Below are 21,776 nucleotides of genomic sequence, written 5' to 3' on the forward strand. Positions count from 1 at the left end.
CGTTTTACAACAGCCAGAACGGTAAACAGAATACAGCTCCCCTCAAGCAGGAGCAAAATATTTACAAGCCTTCGTCTCGGCTTCGTGCGTCACAATAAAGACGCCGTTTGAGGGACGGGACTAACTTTTGTCACGTTTGCTCCCCTGGAGTCGTGGCAAAGCAGGTTTTTGGAGTTTATTTTCTCGTTTGCATCCTCCCCTGTGTGTGACAACTGTGTTGTGATCAGTGTTAATGAGGCGTGTATGAACGGTATGATGAGGGCACATGACTCACCCACTGTTAACACGTAGTCTTCCACACACACACGAACACACACACACACCTGTTTTGAAGTTGCCCAGCTCGTAGTGAAGGAAACATCACATCCATCATGAGCTCTTTGACAGCTGACGTGCAAAAACACACCAATCAAGCGGAGGTGAAGAAATTTCCAAGAACGTTGGGTCAAAATGGGAGATATGAGCCCGAGACCGTGGCTGAGGCGGCCTCACACACCTGAACGGCTTTTCTATCGCTCTTTAGACCCTTTTGGCCTAATTATGGAGCGTCAGGACAAAGTTTGTTTGTGCGGGAGCCTGCGCTCACATCTCATCCCGCGCCGGTTGCTTTGACTCCTCGGTGCTCATTACTGACCCTGGCCTGAGCTCTTTCATTAGGCGGGAAATGGAGAAGCGAAAGGGCCGGTTGGGGGAATCAGGGGACAGGGCGGAGGTTGTAATTGGGTTGTTCCGCTCCCCCCGGCCTCGCTCAAGGTCACAGTGTGAGACAAGCCGAGGGGCCAGGCCTTTCGCTCCTTCCCCTTCTCTCCTTCCCTCTTCAACCCACACTTTTCCTCTCTCTCCTCTCCTTCTCCCGGGGTCCTTTGTCACTGAAGACCAGTCCACTGGGGAGCCACCGAGGGGCTAATTCAGTCTAATCTTTGAGCCCGTTAATGTCTGGCTGATATGTGGATTTCTCCACATCCTCTGGGGAAGGCCTTTGTGGTAAAGGCCATCATTATGGAGTTTCCAGGCCCTCCTAACCAATTATAAATAGGCAGACAAATTAGTTCTTCTAAAACTTGGCTCTAAGAAGTTCTCCTGATTGTTCCCAACTTTATTTCACACGTCATTTGAAAGGGGACAATTCAGAAATAAGCCTTTGGATAAAGGACGGCCTGATAGTGCTCATTCCTGTGTGAAGCTTGCAGATGGGTTTTAGATCACTGTGTGCAGCTCGGAGCGCTGCGGTGCAGCCTCGCCTGTCTGGCTCTGGCCGGCGGTGAGCTCGGTCCGACGTTTCCCTCTGATTAAGACGCGGCGGTGAAAGCTGCCTTTGATCTGAGGAAATGTCTGCGTGGGGAGCAGTTGGAATGCAGCGTTCTCCTCTCCGCCTCGCAGATTGAAGGAGCGCAGAGAGAGCAAGTGTCTGTTTCTCCGGCCCTGCCACCGGCAGCTCCTGCGCGGCAGTTAGGTCGTGTCCAGGCCTAATGAAATGAGCATGCTCTCTCACTGGTTGAAAAACGGAATTATTCATGTTTATTTTTGCACAACTCTGCTGACTCAAGAGGGGAAAAAGATGCTCTTTTTATTTATCTAGAGAAGTAATGAACTTGTCAAGTGGAATTTTGATTCAATTCCAGCACACAATATCATTTAATTCCATCTTTTACCAAACATTTAATCCATTTATGAACCGTTAGTAGTTTGGGAAACTAGTGTGAAAACAGTCTGATTCATATTTTCTTTTTTGGACTGAAAATAGTATTAATAACTTTAAATAGACGGTAGCTATTAAAAAAATAATAAGTTAAATAAGTAAAACACCTTACAAGTTTTCCTCTTTCTACTTCCTTTAGAGCAAATAATCAAACCCTACTTGAAAATCATTGTATTTAATGGATTCAATGTGTCAAAGACATACAAGTCTATTTATGATTAGGAGCAATCTTAATCTTAAAAAGATATAATTTTGCTTTATTTTCTAATCAATTTATGAATTGATATCTTGATAAATCTATGTATATTTCGTGTTTCCTTTTTATTTTTTTTTATTGTTTAAATTGCCTAAAATGAGCCAAATCAATCAATCAATTGATCAAATTTTCTGTTTCATCCGTTGATCTCCAGTCCAAACAGGATTTAGGATATTCCAGCACACTTATAGAAATAAATGTACATTTTTCTTACAACTTAGCGCTTTACCTCGCGATGGACTGAAATGATGGATAAAAGCGGTGGTCATGTGATCCACTGGTTACAGCTGAACTAGCGAATTCCCTCACTACATAGTGCACCATTTAGGGCGCTCGCCATTTTGTCGGGTGTCCAAATCTACGATTTCAAAATCCACTGCGCTAGAAATTTTTTCCAGAATTTTTTGAGAAATTTTAGTATTAATCGATGCCCACTAGATTATAGACCACAATGCATTATGTCTGACTGATTTTTTTAAAAAAAAGTATTTTTTCCCCCATTAATCCTCCAACTCTTATAATGTTCATATTCATTAGGTTTTTACTTTGGTGAATGAGCGACGTCATGTTTGTTGCTAAGGAAAAAACCAATGCGCCTGAATGATGTTAAGATCCAGAGCGATGGATGTTCCCGCACTATCTCGTCCTTTAGGTGTTAGGGAGTGGTGAGGGAATTTGGACATAGTCCTGTTTTTGAGCTCTTCTTGTTGCCATCTCGGCAGGATATGACATCACTTCTTCCTGGTCTATCTAAAAATTGGCAAACAGGCCGTCAAAAGAACACTTCTGATCTTTGTGCACAAAGATGTGGGTAAAAAAGGGAGAGGAGGTTAAAAAAATGGATTTGCCTTTAAATTTATTTATGTTAATCTTGTTTTAAAATTGAATCGTTATGTCATTTAATAAGCCACCGAGTAGTTTCTCGACAAGTTACATTTTGTGCCAGTCACATCAGCTAAGCGGCCTAGTGGTAGAGTGTCCACCCAGAGATTGGAAGGTTGTGGGTTTAAATTTACACGAACTGGATTTTCTGTGAAAAGCCACCAAAAGGTCCATTGATGAATTTCACCAGTCACTTTTACTACATCTACTAAGTGGTCTAGTGGTAGAGTGTCTGCCCTTAGGTTGTGGGTTTAAATCCAAGGTTGATTCATACTAATCAGAATGACTGTAGGAAGCCACCAAGTGGTTACTTGATGAATTACACGTTGTGCCTGTCACTTTTACTAACTCTGGGCCTAGTAGAAGAGTGTCTGCCCTGAAACCTAAAAGGTTGCCGGTCCAAATCCACGCTTGACCCATGCTAAACAGAATCATTGTAATAATCCACCAAGCTTGATGGATTGCACCATGTGCCGTTCACTTTTACTGCACCAACTCAGTGGTCTGTTCTGATCAAATTTGATCAGAAGAAATGTATGTGAGAAAACAAAAGCGACTTTATCTTTTCCCCACAACAGCTTCACTTCGGAAGTCAAAGTTTTGCAAACCTTAGAGTTTACCTTCTGCTATTGTGGAACTCATGAAGCAAGAGTCAAATTTCTGTTGTAACTGCTCAAACCGTGAGTTTCACAGCAACAATTACTAAACTACGTTAAGTAATAAAGTGTTTTTATAAGCATCAGAAAAGGTTTCCTCCAAATCCGTCCCTTCTTTCCCACCAGTCGACGTTTTTCCTGCGGTGGAGTCACATCTGTCACAGCTGTTCTCCCCTCTGCGTGCTTTTGCAGGGGTCCGACGTTGGGGCCGAGTCCGACTTTCTCCGACATCCCCCTCATTCGGATCTCACCCCAGCGGAACCCCTCTGTGGGGGCGGAGTCGCCCTTCCACCATCCACACCCCTACATCCACCCGTACATGGACTACATCCGCTCCCTCCACAGCAGCCCCTCCATCTCTGTTCTGTCAGCCACCCGAGCCCTCAGCCCTGCAGATGGTGAGTACGCCTACACCCAAGCCCGACACACACGCACTCGTCCGCACCCCACCCCAGCGGAGCACCAGCAGTCAGCAATAGACCTTTAAATATAATTGCTGAAATTGATCAGTGAGGCTGCTGCTAAGAGTAATCTCAGCTCAGTGTATCAGTTTAATTCCTGTTGGAGATCAGAGGAGGTCAGGTGAGAGGAAACCAGATCCATCTCTATTAAGACCCAGGGGTCGGTTATCTGAGCGAGGGGGCCGCCGGATGGGAGCATTACGAGTGCGGCGCTTTGCTTTCTGGGTGAGTGGGTGGGTGGGTGGGGGCTCAGGTTGGAGGAAGGCTAATCCTTTTGATCTGCGAGTCATGTCGGGGGCCTCTGAGGATGCATCGCTGAGCGGCAGGGTTACATACAGTTACACCGACGGCCCCGAGGGGGGGCCAGATCCAGATTCAGGGGTTCTGAGGACCGGAGGTCCTGCTGATCCGGGGCTCCTGGAAGCAGCATGAGGTTCTGGAGATTATTCCAGACTAAAGCAACAATGTCAGCTGCCATAGAAACATTTATATCAACACCAGCTGACAAAAAATAATAAAAACACATTTTTATTATTTAGATGAATATTTGTGTCAACATTTCAAGGTGAGCCTCAGCTTTTATTGTGCTTTTTACAATTTCGTAGTTTAAATTTAAAAAAAACGTCATCACAAGGAGCAATAGAAAAGAAAAAGGAGATTAAATGTAAAGTAAATAATGCTTTTTATTCAACTTTTGTTTTTTATTATTAAGCTTTTTATTGTTAGAGATTCTTTACCTGCTCGTCTCAAATTAGAGCTACAGATTTTATTGTGTGTTTATGTAATTTAGGTCAAAATAAAAAGATTTTAATGCTGGTGTCAAATTTGACCAAAATCATATAACGTTTCTTGGAAAAGCTCAATTTTTGGTCAACTCTGATAAATCCTGAAGACTCCATCTGACAAACATCCACACCTTGAAACGGCCTAATAGCCCGTTATGGGCCTTCCATCTCTCAGCTCTTTCCCCGCCGACTTCCTCTTTAGCTCTCAGCGCGGCGTTGGAGTGTCCCTCCGAAATGACGGATAGCGCTGTCATTTCCCCAACACCTGTGCACTCCTCTTCACCTCCTCCGGGTCCGTTAAAAGCCAAGTTCTCCTCTTCCTCGCCTCAACGTGGCTGCGCGGCGCGCGCTCTTCCACCAGCCTCCGATCGGCCTAAATCCAAACCGCTTCCCTAACCCACCACATGATCCCATTTCACTTCTTAATGCTGTGAATCACGAATGAGGCACCTAATTACTCCTTTAATCAAAGCGGTGATTAATGAACCCATCAGCTTTTGTGCTTAGTATATCGCTGCTCTAACAGAGAGCCTCCTTCAATATGCAATGATTTTTTCCAGTAAAAAGTACATTTGAATAATGATGAATTAATTAACAGAATCTAATGGAGATTTAAAGTGGGTGGGATTTAGTGCCACCCTCTTGCTGCCACACATTTGGTTTCACTTTTTTTTTTCTTCTCCTCCCCCCTCCCTGTATTTCTGCCCCGGTTCAGAGGTAAGCTTTTCCACTGATCCCATTGTTGTGCTGAAGGAGCACCCGGTGGCTCGCCGAGGCCTGAGGCGTCTTCTCCACGCAGAGTGCCACACTCGTAGCCTCCCCCCACCCCCCCCTTTTTTTTTTTGCCCCCAGGAAGGCAGTCACATGCCAACATTTCTGATTTAGAAACGACGCAAAGCGCTTTTTCGGCGCACGGATACTGAAAGGGACACATTATGCTTGAATGCAGAAGCAAAGCTGAGGCGGAACACTGGGGACAATTAAGAAACCCCCCCTCCCCACTTCCACTGAAGACATAAAAAGGCAGATCGAATTAATTTACAATTTTTCTTGCTTTCATTCAACCAATCATGGATGCATATTGCTGCAAACAGGCCAGACTTAAGAGGAAATCTGCGTTTCTTTATTTATTTTCTTCCTCATTTCTCCTGGGTTTTATTTTGGGGGGGGGGTTTGCAGAAGTCTGAGCTGATTCCATACTCTTTTCTCATAACATTTGCATATGGAAACCCACCACCAGATGCTTATTTTAGGCTGCAGTTCAAGGACTTACAGCACTCTATGAGTGAGGGATGATTTGGAAGAGAGATGCAGAAAGAAAGAAAAAGAGAAAAAAGAAAGTGAAGTGGAGGCAGAACGGCGTCTTTTGTGCTCGCTCATTTATCTGGGCCGATTTGCTCCTTTTGTTTTCCTGCAGAGTTTAAAGGAGCAGGTTGCATATCTGCAAACTGCAGCCTGGTGTGTGTGTGTGTGTGTGTGTTTGAAACACTCAGGCACCATCTGTGGCAAAAAAAAAAGAGGCATTAGCCCACATACTCTTACCACACGCATGTGCGCGCATATATGTGCACCCTGATCAAAGACCCGGTGAGATCAGAGGAAAGCCTGTTTAAGGGGAGTATTGTAAGATGATCAGTTCTGCTGCTCTTGACATGAATGCATCGATCAAACCCCGATGCTGACTGGCTGTAATCTCTGAGCAAGCATCCTGTAATCCCCAGCGAGGCTCTCCACTTCAGGTGACGCTCCCTGTACAGCTCCTTGATGGAGTTGCTAATGCGTTCATTACTGTTCCGCTGAGCTGATTGTCATCTAACGTAGATGAGAGCGAGCGTTCGGAGCAGCGCAGGTGCCCCCCGCTGTGCCTAATACATGTGTTTATTTGTTTAACTGGTAATTCAACAGGTGCCCCTCTGCTTGTGCCATTTTCCCTCTTTCTCACCTTCTGCAGCATCACACGCTGGTCTGACGACGGCCGACTACTACCACCAGATGGCGCTGCTGGCGGGGCACCGCAGCCCGTACACCAGTGACCTCCTCCCGTCTGTGGCGTCCACCGCGGGGGCCAGCAGCGCCCTGCACATGGAGTATCTGCAGGCCATGGAAAGTAAGTCTGCAAAGAGATTTTAGGATAACGACCATCTAGATGTTTGCTTTTATTTTGTAGCTTTAGGATAAATTTCTCCTTTTTTAACTTTAAAAACACATTTTTGTTTGATCCGATCCTTGTTTCCTGCACATTTGTGAGTTGAATGACAACATGGACTAAGCATAATTTACCTGGAATAAGGTGCTGTAAGATAAAAGGTCGTTGCATTTTCCAATAATTTGCACTTTTGAAGTGAAAGTTCAGAATTTTCTGACTTTTTCTATAAGTTGTCTTTATTTTAATACTTTCATCTGATTTGATGATGATCTGGACATCTGCGGGGATCTAACTCGTCTGAAGTTGCAAAAAAAACCAAAACTTTCTTTTTTCAAACTAAAAAAACAAACAAAATTAAACATAAAAAAGACAAAATTATCCCCCATGATTGGGGATGATTCTCCACATGAGCGTCAAGAAATCCTTTGGAAGACTTAAACGGGGAATCTTTCTGTTGCTGCAACATTTATGGTGGTTTTTGGGTTCAAGTGACCTCTTCTAATGATAAGTCTATGTAAATGCTCATTTCGGGCTTCCGCTCACGCATCGCTGCATACATTTTTAAGAGCATTTTGGGGATTTAGGTACAAAACACCGTTCTACATGCGTTGTAAGTTAAAGCAGGTGGAGCTTTGACCAATCAGGGACTAGTGACGTATGGATATTGTCCCTTTTAAGTTGCAAAAGTGCCAACAGTTTCAAAATGGAGGAGACCGCTTTTCTATCGGAATAGAGCTGGAGAAAGATTCACCAGATTTGCACGGCTTTGACATTTTTGCACTAAACTACTTCCAGCCGTAGGCTGCGGCGCTGCACTAGTATCGGGTAGCGACGGCCTCCGAATGCTGAAAGTACAAGAATATGCGTTTGACGCGTTCTGGAAGGTCCGTCACATTTCCGGTGTGAACGTAGCAAAGCTGTCAGGCTGTGCGACACGCGACTAGCAATAATGGGTTCTTTGATCAGTCTGCAGGTTTCAGTGGGATTGAAAGAATGAAAACTCGCCTCCTTCACCCTTACGCGTGAAGTGTTTGCCATGACCTGTTGCAGCAGCAGGCCCGTAGGACTAAATGAACTTTTTTCCTCTACGGCCTTGCCGAGCGGTCTATAATTCCTAAAGTTTCGTTCGGGCCACGTTTTTCACCCGCAGACAACCCATATCCACCCAGTTGTGACTGAGGGGAAACCTGCACAGGAAGCTGTGGGTGGGCCCAGTGGGAATCCAGCCCATGAAAGTGCTCTTTACAATGCACCTACCTCCTCCTATATATAGATGAGACCACGCCACCGCCACAGCTTCTGCAGCTTTGCTTTGACATGATTTAAATGAGCTGCAATCGTCATGTGTGCAGCTCAGGACTTATGCTAATGAGTTATTTTAAAGTGTAAATAGGAAATTAAACGAACGCTGAATCTTAGAGGTCGGACAGCCTCACCCTTCTCCCTTTGATGAGAATGTATTTAGTCAAGCAGACGATCATGGAAATCCGAGGTGAACCCCCCCCCCTCTCCACCCCCCATGTCCCTCAGAACAAACTAATTAAAACTAGCCAAACTTGTGCTGGTATCAGAAAATTAATTGCTCTTAAGTGGGAATTGGAATGTCCCGCCATTCATCACTGAGGAAATCATTTCTTCTGTGCTGCTTTTTTTTTTTTTAAAGATGAATAGACTGAAACAAAACAATTAGGAGCAAATTTAAGTGGGAGATGGGCCCCACTTAAAAAAAAGAAAAAAATTCACCTGTGATCGTTGGCGACAATAACTGGGTTCTAATGACACACGTTCCTGCACCATTAGGATAAAAACAAAAAGGAACCCTTCAAGGATTTGGATAAAAAACGGAAAATAGGCTATCCAGAGGCGTTCACTGATAATCTGAGCGTCACTGACGCTATTTTTAAATCTGTGTAATTACATTCAGACAGACTTCTGCTAATGAAACAATGGGCCTGTCCTGCCTATTTGGGCTTTAATGGCCTATTGTCTTCGTTAGTACAGCCTAATTAGCACCATAGCTCTCAAAGATCACGGGAACTAAATTCTCTTCTAAACTATTGTCTATCTGCCGTCGTTATTAGCTAATCTCAGAGCTATTTTTTTCCTCCAGAGTCAGTTGTTTGCTTTCAGTGAACCAACCGGAGCACGCACGCTGCTTCGTTAAACTAATTAAAAGCAGTATTTGTTCATCTTATTACACTTTTGTTTACTTTCAAGCAATATAAACATTTAATACATCGATATAAAACACAAGTGTGGGTTTAATTGTATGTGTTGACAATGTGAACACAATGCTTTGATGATTTAGGACACTTTGTGTTACAACAAGGATGTGTTTTTTATCTATAGGGGCACAAACAAAAAATAACTCAAACTGGGAAGGATTTATTTAGAAATTCAATTTTTTAAAGAAATGTGGAGCTTCTTAATCACTCTTTTATCTGAAATGTACTATTTTTAATTCATGTTTATATTACATTATGTTTTTTTCTCTTTTATGATGATAGCTTTTTATCTCATTGAATATGTGGAGAGAGACATTAGAGGCATCTATTCTTTTCTATTCTATTCTATCAGGAGAAAATAGTCTTTTATCCCGAGTTCCTCTCAGGTGGCCCCCTCAGGTGTGTCGCTGAGAGTTCGACCTCCGTTTCAGAACCAACTTTTATTCCCTCCGCCGTCAGTCTGGTCGGTCCGAGCCCTGCCCGGCCCTCAGAATTAATGACACGGCGGGCAACCAGCCATCCTGTCCATAAATCAAGAGGAAATTAGAGGGACAGTCCCGCTACGAGCCTGGACGCTCCTCTCCGTGGCTCCCCGGTCGGCCGATTTATCATTTGAGAGGTGCATTAATAAACACCGCTCCCATGAGGCTTTGCAGCGGTGCCACACAGGCCCCTTTCCTTCTCCCTGACTAACCGCCACTAACCAGCAGGCGCTTCCAACGGCGGATGTCGTGCCGCGGGGCTGTCACGCAGCTCGGCTAAAGGTGACGGAAGCGTTGCGTTTAGGCCACAGGAGGGTTGAAATTTGTCTTTTGGAAAAAGACCCACTCCAATGAAAATGGTGTTTTTTTTTACATGTTCTCGGGACAGAAAAAATAAAAAAATAAGCTTAAAATTGCATTTCTGAGTATTTCTTTATTCAAATCGTTGCGAGTCAGGAGCGGACGGAAAAAATTACGTTTTGCGACACAAAAAATGCGCCACAAGCTCTGAACTCTCAGCATCGGGGGGAGGTGGGCGGGACTGTTGGCGTGGAGTGACCCAACAGAGGTGACTTTCTAATGAACTCCTGCCGCTCTTCAGAAACTACGTCCTACAAAATGACCCTGATTTTTATGATTTTGGCTACAGACAGCACAATTATAACATGAAATGCTGAGAAGATAGACCAAAGAAAGAACTTTAAACTGTTGGTTTCGTGGAAAATGAAAAGGTGTGATGGAACGTTCTTGGTCTGAAGAAGCGCAGCGACGCCGTTGCTCTTTTTTCTGCAGCTTCCTGCTGCTCAGGCCTTCATGTGCCAGAACATCACAGCAGCCACCTTTTGGCACACAACACAAACGCACACACACAGTGATTACCATGTGAATGGAGCGCTCCGTAATCGCTGGATGTGTCAAACGAGAGACGGAGCATTTTCGTTTTTGTGAGATGGATGGATTAGGGGGGAGGGGGGCGAAGATACAGAGGGTGGGGGGTTATCGGGGCTGGTTTTGTTTGCCTTTTGGGAAAAAAAACAACAACTGAAAAACATTTTTATTTCTAAGTCTTGAGTCACAAAGTCATTGTGTCAGTTCACGCACAAAGCCCGACATCCCCTCAGTGCCTTCTTCTCCCCCCCCTCCACCCCCCCACGTTTCCCTCTCTTGTTTGTGACATCTCAATGTGAAAAGACAAACAAAACTCGTGTTTTAATCTCACGCCGCGGCTCATTGTGTGCGCAGAAAGAATGGCTGCGCTGTTTTCCGCCTTTTACCTTTTCAAAACCCCCTTTTTTCAGTATTTCCAGTCAACACTGACTGCGTTTGAATCGTCAAATTGGACTTGATTAAATATTACCATACACAGGCAGAGCATTTCTCCAACATAAAAGGCATGTTTTCTCACGGATGAAATGTAAGCAGTGCATCAAGTGACAGCTGAACATTCACTCAGATGAGCCTTTTGTCTGATGATTGACAAAAGTGTCATCTGTTAGGGTGACTTTAGGTTAAAACACACATGAAGAGTGCCTAAGTTTCAAAAGCCGACTGTGGTGCGCTAACTTCTGTCTCCTCATTCCCAAGATTCCCGCTTCTCCAGTCCGAGGCTCACCGGCCGACCCAGCCGGAAGCGACCCCTGCCCATCTCGCCGCTCTCCGAGCACAGCTTTGACCTGCAGATGATCCGCAACTCCCCCACCGCCATCGTCAACACGCTGCTCAACAACTCCCGCTCCAGCTCCTCCACCAGCGGCTCCTACGGTCACCTGTCTGCCGGAGCCATCAGGTGGCATCATTGACTATTTATCCATATCCTCCTGACTACCAGAAAACAATCATTTGCTGGTGAAAACCCACCAAAAACTACAATTCCCAGAGCTCCACCTCTTTACATTTGGTCATCATTGAAAGGCCCAAATGTGCTCTGTGGGTCCTAAAGGAAGTTTATTCAGTAGTATGTAGTGTTTGTGAGCTATTCCGGTTTAGAAATGTCCTCCACAAACAACAAATGTGCATTTCTGTTAGCCAGGAGGCCGTTATACGTTCTTTACCGTTGAATTCAACAAAACATCTGCAGTGGTGATGTTTACTTGAGTTTAGCTTTTAAGAGGAACAAAACTATGCGTAGGTTCCAACATCATCAGTAACAGATGTTTGATTCCTAAATTATCAGAGTTTAATCTTATTCCAAACAATGTTTAAGTTTAAAACTAAATGTGTACCTTTATCAGTAACTTTAAGTAAACTTAGTTTAAGTTTTAGACATAGTTTGATTTTATTTTCCACAATTATATTATTATTAAGTTATACTTCAGTGGGATTTTAAAAGGATTTTATTTTGAAAAGCTTTTCCATGTTTCGGGTTCCTTTGTTTCTGGGACCTCATGTCCAAGTCTTACCTGTTGCTAAAATAAGTATTGGTTTTCAGGTTTGTCCTTCTTGTGTTCCATCCACCTTTTACTCTTTATCACTGGTGGAGATCACCCGATCCAGGTGATCGGCATATTGGGGGCAGCGATTTTTCGAAACCGAGGATGACAGCGGGGGCCCTCGAGGCTTGGAATAGGAGACCTCTTAAAATAAGAGCTCTGACTCTTGGTCGTCACAGAGAAGACGTTTTGATGCTTTTCTGTCAAATCTGAAGGCTGCACAACTGGAGATTCATTTTTTAAAGTAGCTTTTCCTCACCCCCTGTTTGTTTTATTATTTATTATACATAGGACTTGATTTATTGATCTATTTCAAGCGTTACACATATTTATCATTACAGAAATGATTAAATGCATAGTTTAAAAAGAAATAAAACATAACAAAAAACTAACTTAAATCACATTCGCTTAATTAAATACAGCGATCATTAACTAAAGTTAAGTAAAGCTTGATTTATTGCTTGAAAGGAGCGGGAAGAAGCAAATTTATATAATCCCACCCCTACTGAGTTAGGGTGGGACTGAATAGACAAGCCCCATGTGGTTACTTATTGAATTACACCTGCATTTATGTTTTTTAAATTGGCTTAAGTCCCACTCCGATCATCTTTTGATCTATTTTCAAAGCGTTCCCAGAGGTATTTTAAGTATGATTATGTTGTTTTTATACAAAATTATAAACCGATGTCATTTTCTTGGACATAGTTTCTGCAGAGCGGCAGTAGTTTATAAGAAATTCACCTTTGAGTTGTGGGCGGGACTGTTGGCTCAGAGCAACCCCGCCCCCCTTCCCCTCCCTGCTGCTAAGAGCTAGAAGCAGGGAGCGTGTGGCCCGCCCAGCGTGTTGTCTACGTAACAAATATGTCTGCTCCCGATTCACACTGATTTGATTAAGTGCAGTTTTAAGACTAATTTACTTTGATAATTTTCTTTATAAGTGCTACAAAAACACCATTTTCATCGGAGCGAGTCTTTCTTAATGCCTCAAAAAAACCGTTGCCCTGTAGCATAATGAGAATTGCAGGATAAATGATTTCATACCATTTAAGACGACTCTTGATCTTAGGGGGTGGATGGGAACTAAAGTTCTGTTTTTTGTTGTGACAAACAAGTTTCAGATCTTTAAAATGAGATTCCTTCGGGACGGCATCATTGAGTTGCAGTCAGGAAAAGACGGGTGTGTGGCGCAGATGAGTGCATGTGTGTCTATCCACGTCAAACGCCGTGGATCTCCCTTTCTGCCGGCCTCCCTGGCGGGTTGTGTCAGTCATCGGCTGTAGAAACGGCGTGGAACACGCTCCCGTACCTGATGCAAGCAAAGGGGAAAAGGAAAAAAAACAAAGAGAGGAGAAAAGGGAAAGATCCATCGCCCCACCCACAGCCATTGATCAGCCATCTGTAAGAAAGAGCTTGATCAATCACGGTGAACACTTCGCCGCTGTCCAAGTGACAAGACCCGAATAGCCAAAGCCAACAGACTGATGAGTGATATGACAGGCGGATGGGCCCCCAAATGCGTCTCGGCCCATCGATTTCCACTCGTAATAAGATCAGCAGACGTATGGGTCGCAGCGGAAGCATGCTGTCAGGATGAATGGAGGGAGGCTGCCGGATCGCCAGCGAATACCCGGAGATTTCTGGGATTTTGGAGATCCAGAGTAAGGCCTTAGTCACAACTGGCCTTATAGATGGCTATGTGTCTGGAGACAAAAAAATGGGCAAACCTGGTATTGGAACGAGTTCATTTGATGAGCCCGTAGAGTGAAAGTGTTCTTTTTTTGCTACGGCCATGCTGCAGGTGAGAGGTCATAGCGAACACTTATACAGCACCCAAAGGTAGGCCTGACTGTTAAAATGAAACAGTCAGAGCCGAGTTTGTGTGGACATCCTACGGGTGTCCTACAAAGACTTATGTGCACCATTTGTCCTCGCACCTTCCTAACGACTAGAGTGTGACGTACGACAGCAACACCTGTACGTCGCAGGCATTGCATTTACATTATCCTCATGAATTAGGTTTGTAAAAATTCATTTAATCAATGATTTGGTTTGTATCGTCATTGGTGGTCGCTGATACGATTCATAGTCGATATCGGTTCATTTTGAACGATCCGATTCACTAATGTTAAGATCCATCCAGGACATCTTTCGCCCAAAACTTCAACCAGTGTGACTCAGAGAAATACCTGCTACTGAACAGGTGAAGTTTTCCAGATTTCTTGCAAGATATTCAAAGTGTAAATGAGATATGTGTCCAAACAAACAAGTAAACAAGAATTATTGTCCAAAACATTTCCATTTTAGTTTCCTAAAGTTCAGTCCACTGTTGTTTTTCCACATCCAAATAATCCAAATTGAACATTATTAGAACATTCTAGCACACTGTATAGTTAAATAAACCTACTGTGCCTCAGTCCAAATGGTATTTTCCAATACTTTTTAATCTACATAACTCATTTTGGATCAACAACTTGTCTCAGACGGATCGCTATGGTTGGGTTGAAGTAATATAAATTGTTTAATCGTTACACCTCTGTTATTAATACTTCACGAAACACTTGCACAACAATGGTACGTTCCATTTCCGTGAGGTGGGTGTATGAGCCTCAAAGGAACTGCAAAACTGTGGAGGGTCCACTGGACAAGCCTAAAACCTGTAACATCCGTACGGGTCGACCCCCTGTTTGGGTCCATGTGACTAAGTCCCAAAGAAGCTGCAGAGGAAACCGCCCTAGTGGGTGGAATCCGCCGTTATTTACAAAGCTGTGGTTATTTATCTGTGGAGGAAGGACACACTGTTAACAAGCTGAACATTGAGTCCTGTGCTTCCAGTATTACCACACCAGCTACTGTCAGATTGTCCTCGGGGAAGAGGAGCCATCCAGAACAATCCATTTACGCACAATCGTTTCACACGCCTGCATGAGTTTTAAATGAAGTTGTGTGTTAGAGTCATCTTAGCACCATGTTAACATCTCCTGTTCTATTTAGCCCGGCGCTGAACTTCGCCTACCCTCCCACCCCGGTGGCTTTGCATGTGCATCAGCACGTAATTGGCCGGCAGCCGAGCATCGTGAGCTCCGCCTTCGGTCACAGCCCCCCCCTGGTGCACCCCACCCCGGCCTTTGCCAGCCAGCGACCCGTGCCAGGCATCCCCCCATCTGGGCTCAACGCCAGCGAGCGCTCAGCCATCTCCAGCGAGTCCGCACAGGTGAGAGCGGCGCCTCCGCGATTCATCATCAGGTGTAACAGACAGCACGCCGCAGCCGCGTGTGCGCAGAAATGCAGCCACGGCCCATCTGCACGCTCCTCTCCGGGGAGTTTCCTCCTGCCGGTGTCTCCGGCGTTCAGCGCAGCTCTGAACACGCAGCAGCAAACAACCAGGGGCTTGTTAGCATAGAATCCCACCGCGGACTCCATTAATCACTACAGCGAGAACAAAGATATAGAGAGGGGGCATTGACGTGGATGGATGGATCCAAAGGGCCTTTTTCCCTCTCAAATCCAACAGACTCACACTGAGGAGAGAATTTGCCTTTTTTCGCCAATCCTTCACGTTGCTGTGAATTTCACCTTATCACAACGAAGGCCGCATTCTAATTGGGCATGGCAAAATTGCCTTTTCCCTTTCCCCCGAATAAACAGAATATTGCTTTGGGGCCTGCAGATGAATTTGAGATAACGGCAAATGTGCGACATGTTGGATGAGTGCGGTGCAAATCTCAAACACTCTCCAAACCAGAAAAACCCACTCAATTAATTTCCTTTTCCCACTTTTCTAAGTTTTATGTATGTATTAAAGCCAGGACCAAAGCCCCGTCATCCATTGGTTGAATTGGTTCACGAGTTTGTTTTAATTGGAATGATTAGAGTCGCTAATGGGAAACACTGAATGGAAACATTTTGTCATTAGGTCAGTTAAAGCATTGTTTTGTTTGGTTGATTAGGTCAAAGATGGAGCGGCGGCTCAAGCACCACATGCATATTTAATGGTGTCACGAAGGTTAAAACAATCTGTCCAAGCTCAAAATGATGAGAAGCCTCTGTTTCTCTCTCTCCCTCTCTCTCCAGACCAAACCCACCAGTGAATCCGCCGTGAGCAGCACGGGCGACCCCATGCACCACAAAAGGTCCAAACTGAAACCCGAGGAGGAGCTGCCGAGCCCGGGCGCGGTGAGCGGACAGCCATGGCTCTGGGGATCAGTCAGCTCTTTCTCAGAACTTCCATCTTTAATCCCAGAGGGAATTTCACATAAATGCTTTTCCAGTTTACCATCCTCAATATGCGTATATATATATATATATATATATTTTTTTTTGGAATTTTGTTTATTTCAAACAAGACATAGAAAAAAACAAAGGAAAATATTATACATCAATATATGGTTTGTAATGGAGTATGAAGAAGTTTTTTAATCCTACCCCTAACAATATACCTTAAGTTTGTACGGTATAATTTGTTAAAAACTCTAAATAAAAACTAAAACAGAGAACAGTTGTCATTCGACCCCTTCTCTGGGCTCGCCACAGTGAATCAACCGTCTCTAGTCGGCATTTGGTTTTACTTCTTTAGAGTTTCAACACCAGTTTTTCAGCTTTCAGTTTCAAGTTTTTGTATTTGGGTTTTGTAAACTTTTGGCCCTGATTTGGCACCACAGCAGATGGGTTTCTACTCTCCTGAAGTTCATAAAACATCCTAAATAAAAAAAAGCAGTGAGATGAGGTCAAACCTACAACCGGAAACGACTCGCTCAACCTTTGATTGGACTGTTTGGTGTTTTCAGGACCATCCTGAGGGGATGACTCTGGTGAAGGAGGAAGGAGACAAGGACGAGGGCAAACAGGAGCCCGAGGTGGTCTATGAGACTAACTGCCACTGGGAGAACTGCTGTCGAGAGTTCGATACCCAGGAGCAGCTCGTACAAGTGAGTGAACAAGTAACCTAGTCACCTAGCTGAAATGTTCTATATCACTGCGCCGGCTCCTTTAAAACAAGCTTTAGCTTCATCATCTGGACAAAAACAAGCGGTTAGAGGTGAACTTTCCCTCTAGACTGATGCTTGATTTAACTCATCGTGACCATCTGCATGCATATTGCTGAGCCGACAAAGGGGCGCCGCACCACATAACAAATAGTCCACTTTTTGTTAATAATTTGTTAAATAAAAGACGATTGAAAGAACATAACCAAAGGTTTAGAAACCTAACATAAGACCCCGTACCGGGCTGAAGAGAAGAAAAAAAAACACGACTTACGTGTGAAAAAGGAAACTAACGGCGGGTTTGCGTCATTCCTATGTCACTAGAAACAGCCGATTTGCACAAAAACAAAAGAAAACCCTCAAAGAATCAGACACACTAGCAGCTAACACTGTCAGCTCTGCAAGAGGAGCTGAAAACTCACACATACACACAAATACACACAAAACGAATCCAGTTGGCGTTCAGACGGACTGCGGGTCTGGTTTCTGGACGCCTCCTCCTAACTTCCGTCTGGCAGCCTGCAGGCGCTGACCGGTCCTGATCCGGGGACGGCGGTAATGGGCTCAGGAGCTGGAGAGCTCATCTCACAGCTGGACGGAGGCGGGTTAAGCCCGCCAGAGCTCTTCTTCTGTTATCAAAACTCTCACTCGGCACCCTGGCGGTGGAGCGCTGTCATCATCCGCCGCCGCGAAGCTAAACGCTAATAACGTCGTGTCGCCTCCGCCGTGGCAACAGATGCTTTCAGCTCTTCTGCTGGGCTGCAGGCCGCTCAGCAGTGTTCACATGTGTGTGTGTGTGGACGCTGACAATAAAAACACACATCTGATAGAAAGATCCTCCGCTCTCCACAGCTGTCTATTCGCCGCCTTGACATGGCAATCCCCTATCTATAATTGATATCCTCAGCGTGGAATGGGCTGCCTCCCCTGTTTGAAGGGCTCAGCTCAGAGGTGGAGAATCTTGACAACTTCTTGCCCGTTTCAGGAGGTGGGATGAGCTAAAGCGTTGGGAGAGGAGCTTCTTAATGGAGAAAAAAAGCTTCCTCACACCCCCTCCTCATCGCTTATGTCACTAACAGGAATGTTTTGTCAGTTCTTTTAAGACGATGAAAATGGAGTTCTCGTGGCGTTTTCCTGGGGATGGGACATTTAAAAAGAAAATTCAGATTAAAATTGCATTTCTGGGGATTTCTTTTGGGAATCGCTGTAAATCAGGAGCAGACAAAAAACATTTTTCTTTAAAAAGATCGATTAAGTGATGTAGAAAGTACGCTGGGCGGGGCCACAAGCTTCCCGCTCCGCCCCATTCTGATGCATCCACATGCAGACAAATAGATCCGTGCTCGTCTTTCTTGAGCTTGAATCTGGATCTAAACTGTACGGTTGGGTACTCCAATGTGGCTCGCCATTTTTGTTGCACCTGTAATGTAAGGCTATGTTTGGAAACGTGCATTCGAGCAACCGCTTCTACTGAAAAGCCTAAGTAAACACGCGATCCGTGCTTCGGCGGTCACGACTCTCAGCTTCACGCGTCGCGACACATGTTCTTAAATCCGTTTTCAGGAGAGCATATAAACAGATGGGTGATGGGAAGAGGGAGCGGGGTCACTCAAATGATTTCACCCTAATCTCAGAGGCGAATTTCTAAAAAAAACAAACGGCTGCTGCTCTGCAGGAACTATGTCCTCGAAAATGACATAAAAACAGCAAAATTACAGTTAAAAGACAACTGGGAACGCTTTCAAAAAAGATCTGAAGATGATCAAAGGGGCACTTCAAACACACGACCCAGCAGTCCAAAGTATTTCATCCGCAAACTCCGCCCCTATTTCTGATGTTTCAATCCTGGTGGCAAAGACGCCATTAAAAGTCTGAGACCGCTCCTCTAATTCAGCAGAGCGGATGGGAAAGTGCTCTTATCTGCGCATTCCCCCCCCTAGTAATAGGATAAGTACAGTATTTGGACCACAGGCAAGGGGGGGGGGTCCACAGAACCAGACAATGGAGAGCCCTTTTCCAGTGTCTCCTGAAATGACTTTGAGGAGACGACCACAGAAAAACCCAGAATTCTCTTTGGTTGAATTTGTTCAAAACATTTTTTTGTTTTTTGCATCAGAAGAGATTAAAAACAAAAAACTTTATTTCTTTGTGGTTGGCCTCATTTTGGAATCAAGCCTTTCACACCACCCTCATTGCTTTCCACCTTGTTCAAAAGCGCTCTTCTCGTGCTGTTGATGCATATTTTTCCCCCCCTCCAACACGCTCTCACCGCGGCGCCGCTCCGTTATCGCCTATGCTTAAGCGCTCTCGGTGCAGCCGATAAGATAAACATCAGATCTACACAATTTGGCTCACTTATCTGCCGCACTCAGTCAGCAAAAGCCAAGCGGGTGTCAATTCCAGTTTGCTGTTTTCTTATTTCATCTATTGCAATTTTGCTTTCCTTCCTTCTTCATCTCCGTCTCTCAGCTCTTTTCTTTTCTTTCTTTCTTTTTTTTGGGCCTTCATCCTTTTCTCCTTTCCTTCCTCTCTTTCTCCTTGAAGGGGGGACTTTTGAGATAAGGCATGGTGGCTCCTTTAATGTCTCTCTTGAAATGAGCTTTTTTTTTTTTCTGAAGCCACCCCCACACTCTAATATGTCCTTAATATGGCTTTGCTTAACAATTTTATTTGTATTGTAGGTTTTTGTCTTACTATTGAAACAAATCTCCAAGGAAGCCTTGGGACCAAAAAAAAGGACATTTTTCTGTCATTTTGCAAAACCATTTAGTACTTTTATGTCATTCAAAATACATCAAATATATAAATTGAAACAAAATCTCTGCCAGTCTGTTGGTGAGCTTTCTTTAGGAAATCTCGAAAAGGAGCCGATTGTGGGTTTTAGCGACACCTAGTGTCAGATTTGTTGATAGCAACCAACTGAAAATATTTTCCTTTTGCTTTTATAAAATCCATGAGATTCATAATAGATTCAGTCAAAACATTCTTTTTATTGATTAACCCACAAAATTGTTATTTTTACTAAAAGAAAAATTTAAAAAAAGATAATAATAGTCGTTTCTAGCTTTTTTTGACAGTAAACCTTGAAAGACAAAAGCATCGACAGGAGAAGCTCTCAGCAGCTAAAAAAAATTGGAGAACCTATTCGATTTATGTCGGTTCTGGGATTCCCAAACAGGACGAGAACAAAAACGAACCGATCTGGTAAGACGATAGCTAAAAATGGCAAAGACAAAGTAAAAATGGAAGTTCCTCATGGAACATGGAGCAATCTCTGCATCAAAAACATATCTCCGATCTAAAAAGGAAACTAATTTCAGCATCTAGATTTAATCTCAAAAAAAGCGATTTCTCGTTTAATGACAGATGAGCCTAAGGTTCTGGAAGGACTTGGTCCTTAAGCTCCTTTCGTTTGAGTGCTGTGAGTCTGGAAAATCCTTAGTTTGTCACTTAAAAAGCTCAAATCATTTATGCTGGTTTTTTTTTTTTAAACAGATTGAAAAGTTTGAGCTGGTTTTGGCGTCTAAAATCAAATATTCTGCCCTTTGCACCGTTTTTTCTTGTTTCTGCAAACTGAGAGGGACTGTCTGCAGCGTCTGCCACACTATAGTGGAGGAAGATCAGTTAAAAAGTGGCAAAAACCTTTGACGACATGGACGAGGAGCAGGAATGCCGGAGTGATTTTAGAAGAAGAAGAAGAAGGGGAGGACTCGGTGGTCTGCATGTGTGTGTCCTCCCCACGCAGCAGATCTTCTCCACCTTGCAGAGTTTCCTGTCGTCAGACGGAGACAGCCTCCCGTGACGAGGCGCTGTTAAAATTAGATAAACGCCGGCGCAGTTTAAACCCCCCCCCACTCCCTTTCTGGCTGCTGGCAGTAGCCTTTAATTGGTAAAATGCAGATTTTTTTTTTTTTTTTTTGATCAGGAGAAGGATTAGGTTCCTTATCTGTGCAGAGTATCGTACTCTAAGATGAAAAGAGTGAGCTGAATTACACATGCCACTTCCAGCTCCCTGCCCCCTGATCCTCGTTCTCTCTCCCATCTTCCCTCTTCCTCCCTCCTTCCCTGCCCTCTCTTCCTCTTTTTTTTTTTTGCACAAAGCACTTCAGCAGCTGACATCACAAAAGAGCCTATGATTTATTAGGCGGTGTTTGATAAAGCCAAACGGTGTTGCGGGTCCCACCGCTTAGTGAAATTGCCTTGTAAACAGGGGCCTCTTTTCTTGCATCCTAATGCCTGAAGGCTGCGTCCCAGAGAGCGCTCGATAAGGAGGCGGATATGAACGCGGCAGAAAAAGCCAAACATATTCCCACTACAAGTGAAGAAAAGACTTGTTTTTTATTAAAGTCCCACTCCAGTCATCTTTTGATCAAAGTGTTCCCAGTGGTCTTTTATTTATGATGATGCTGTTTTTAGCCAAAATCCCAAAAACTGTGCCGTTTTTCCAGGACATAGTTTCTGCAAAGCGGCAGGAAAATTACCACTGAGTTCCGGGAAGGGACTGTTGGCTCCCCTTCCCCTCATTGTTGCTGAGAGCTCTCTGTTCACAGGCTCTCCCACTAGCTCACATTGGAGCTGTCCAGCCGTACAGTTAGGAGCCAGATTCCAGCTCAGACAAGGAAAACAAAGACGCCCCCTACTTTTCGGGATATAAGTCGCAGTTTTTTTGAATAGTTTGGCGGGGGGCGGGACTTATACTCAGTTGCGACTTGCGTGATTAAAAAAAATAGACTTGTGTGTTAGCTATTTTCCTGCCAATGACCACTAGAGGGC

The 21,776-nt window shown here is 44.3% G+C and overlaps 1 protein-coding gene across 4 annotated transcripts in view; it reads left to right on the plus strand.

The window, feature by feature from the left end:
• Positions 1-21,776, plus strand: part of gli3 (GLI family zinc finger 3) — a 108,416-nt gene that overhangs the window by 77,425 nt on the left and 9,215 nt on the right. For all 4 annotated transcript variants that reach the window (XM_023950287.2, XM_023950289.2, XM_023950288.2 and 1 more), the window contains 6 exons: positions 3,686-3,891; positions 6,691-6,846; positions 11,177-11,378; positions 15,013-15,232; positions 16,093-16,194; positions 16,806-16,946. In XM_023950287.2, the coding sequence (XP_023806055.1) occupies positions 3,686-3,891; positions 6,691-6,846; positions 11,177-11,378; positions 15,013-15,232; positions 16,093-16,194; positions 16,806-16,946 (1,027 nt within the window). The remainder of the gene's footprint in view (positions 1-3,685; positions 3,892-6,690; positions 6,847-11,176; positions 11,379-15,012; positions 15,233-16,092; positions 16,195-16,805; positions 16,947-21,776) is intronic.

The sequence above is a fragment of the Oryzias latipes genome, chromosome 20 (assembly GCF_053564925.1).
Source record: "Oryzias latipes strain Hd-rR chromosome 20, Olatipes_Hd-rR_3.1".
Classification (NCBI taxonomy): domain Eukaryota; kingdom Metazoa; phylum Chordata; class Actinopteri; order Beloniformes; family Adrianichthyidae; genus Oryzias; species Oryzias latipes.